The sequence below is a fragment of the Tachysurus vachellii genome, chromosome 26 (assembly GCF_030014155.1).
Source record: "Tachysurus vachellii isolate PV-2020 chromosome 26, HZAU_Pvac_v1, whole genome shotgun sequence".
Taxonomy (NCBI): Eukaryota; Metazoa; Chordata; class Actinopteri; order Siluriformes; family Bagridae; genus Tachysurus; species Tachysurus vachellii.
The window spans coordinates 15566850-15569349 of record NC_083485.1 but is presented as its reverse complement, the minus strand read 5'-3'; the positions used below and the strand labels follow the sequence as shown (position 1 = coordinate 15569349).

Sequence of the window (2500 nt, the reverse complement as noted above, 5' to 3'; positions counted from 1 at the left end):
GAAGGGTGGAGAGGAGAGAGGAGAGAAGAAAAGAGAGGAGAGGAGAGAAGAGCTGCCTCATAGCCGAAGAACACAGAAATAATGTGCATTCATTAAACTCACCTTTAATGTCACTAATCTGTCTCTATCTCTTTTTCTCCTTTATGTTTCTCTTTCTTCTTTTTTCTTTACTTTATATTTCTGCCTCTTTTCTCTCTTTTTCTTTTAAATCTTTTCCTCTCTCTTCCTTCTCCTCCTCATATTCTCTCCCTCTCTCTCCCTCCCTCTCTCTCTCTCTCCCTCTCTGTCTCTCCTTCTCTCTCTCTCCCTCTCTGTCTCTCCTTCCCTCTCTCTCTCTCTCTCTCCCTCTCTCTCCCCCCTCTCCCTCCCTCTTTCTGTCTCTCTCTCACTCTCCCCCTCTCTCTCCTTCTCCCCCCCTCTCTCACTCTCTCTCTCTCTCTCCCCCTCTCTCTCACTCACTCTCTCTCTCTCTCTCCATCCTCCAGGTCTCCATAGAATGGAGCGAGAATGAACAGAGAGCGGCTGAAGGAAAAGCATGAACTGGAGGGTCATTGAGGTCACTTGCTTCCTGTTTCTATGGAGTTTAGCAGTTGAGTCTTTGCGCCAGGAGCCGTCCGTCTCCGAGCATCATGTGCCCAAGCACTTCGACTGGCTCATCTCCGACCGCGGCCCTTTCCACCACAGCAGGGCCTACCTCGCCTTCGTGGAGAGATTCCGCCAAGGATTTACGACCCGATATAAAATTTATAGGTGAGTGTCGATTCCCGTCTGTCCGATTGTTCGGAAATTTTGCTTCGGAGAAATAAAATCTGCTGAGGAGCTTCTACTGTCTGTCACTCGCTCTCTCTTTGGGAAACACCTTCATCAGCCATTTATCTACCTCTCTCTCTCTCTCTCTCTCTGTCTCTCTCTCTCTCTGTCTCTCTCTCTCTCTCTCTCTCTCTCTGTCTCTCTCTCTCTCTCTGTCTCTCTCTCTCTCTCTCTGTCTCTCTCTCTCTCTCTCTCTCTCTCTCTCTCTCTCTCTCTCTCTCTCTTCTTTTCATCCAGTTCCTCACTCCTTATATTTCTCCTTCCTTCCTTCCTTCCTTCCTTCCTTCCTTCCTTCCTTCCTTCCTTCCTTCCTTCCTTCCTCCCTCCATCCCTCCCACTCTCATTCTCCTTTTAACCCACTAACTCATTCTATCTCTCCTTTTCCTCCGGGTCCTCACTTCTTACAATTTACCTTCAGCTTTCTTTCTATTTATCTTTACAATTTTAAATCGATTCCTTCCTTCCTTCCTTCCTTCCTTCCTTCCTTCCTCTACCTTCATTTTTTATCTTCTTCCATATTTTTTTCCTGTACTTTTTCTTGCATCCCTCACTCTTTTTTCTCATTTTCACACATCATTCTCCATTCTCTATTTTTTGGTCTTTCAGTGCACCCAGATCTGTTCAAGCAGGTAGTGAGAGAATAGAAATCTGTCCTCATTGTGAGTGTGTTTGTGTGTGTGTGTGTGTGTGTGTGTGTGTGTGTGTGTGTGTGTGTGTGTGTGTGTGTGTGAATTTCAGCATCTGATGATAAACTGGTGATAAATTTTACAAGCAAAACTGAAAAACGACAGATAAAACGTAACGGAGTCATTTATTTTTTCCCGTCTCTGTTGTCCATTAACTGCGTCTGTGTCCACGCTGTGGTCGAGGAAAAAGAAGAATAATGAGCTAAAAGCGTGTCTGAGCCTTTTTTACACATCGTCTGCTCTGTACGTCCCATTTACAGTTATTGTCAAAGAAATGGCGTGTTACGATTTCCCATTTCTGACACTTCGGCTTTTCATCCGTCAACTTTAATGCGTCTCGCCCGGCGCTGCGGAAAACGCTGACGGAGTCTGAGTGTGTGTACGCAGGAAAGACGTGATCTGTCAGAACAGAATTCAAAGTATTAGTCGTCTGTTCCCTCGTCTCTTTGCTTAGCAAAGCTGCGCATATTTGACTGGCACGCTCGTGCAAATAGAGAGAGAGAGAGAGAGAGAGAGAGAGAGAGAGAGAGAGAGAGAGAGAGAGATAGAGAGAAAGAGAGGGAGAGAGAGAGAGAGAGAGAGATAGAGAGGAGAGAGAGAGGAGAGAGAGAGAGATAGAGAGAGAGAGAGAGAGTGAGAGAGGGAGAGAGAGAGAGAGAGAGGAGAGATAGGGAGAGAGAGAGAGAGAGAGAGAGAGAGAGAGAGAGAGAGAGAAGTGAGACAGAGAGAGAGAGAGAGAGAGAGAGAGAGAGAGAGAGAGAGAGAAGTGAGACAGAGAGAGAGAGAGAGAGAGAGAGAGAGAGAAGAGAGACAGAGAGAGAGAGAGAGAGAAGTGAGACAGAGAGAGAGAGAGAGAGAGAGAGAGAGAGAGAGAGAGAGAGAGAGAGAGAGAGAGAGACAGGGAGAGAGAGAGAGAGAGAGAGAGAGAGAGAGAGAGAGAGAGAGAGAGGAGAGACAGGGAGAGAGAGAGAGAGAGAGAGAGAGAGAGAGAAGTGAGACAGAGA

At 46.6% G+C, this 2500-nt stretch overlaps 1 protein-coding gene across 1 annotated transcript in view; it reads left to right on the top strand.

Moving 5' to 3' along the window:
- brinp1 (bone morphogenetic protein/retinoic acid inducible neural-specific 1) overlaps positions 1–2500 on the top strand; it is a 119272-nt gene that overhangs the window by 25951 nt on the left and 90821 nt on the right. Inside the window, exon 2 of the mRNA XM_060863605.1 lies at positions 486–750. Coding sequence (XP_060719588.1) covers positions 536–750 — 215 coding nt within the window. The 5' untranslated portion in view covers positions 486–535. The remainder of the gene's footprint in view (positions 1–485; positions 751–2500) is intronic.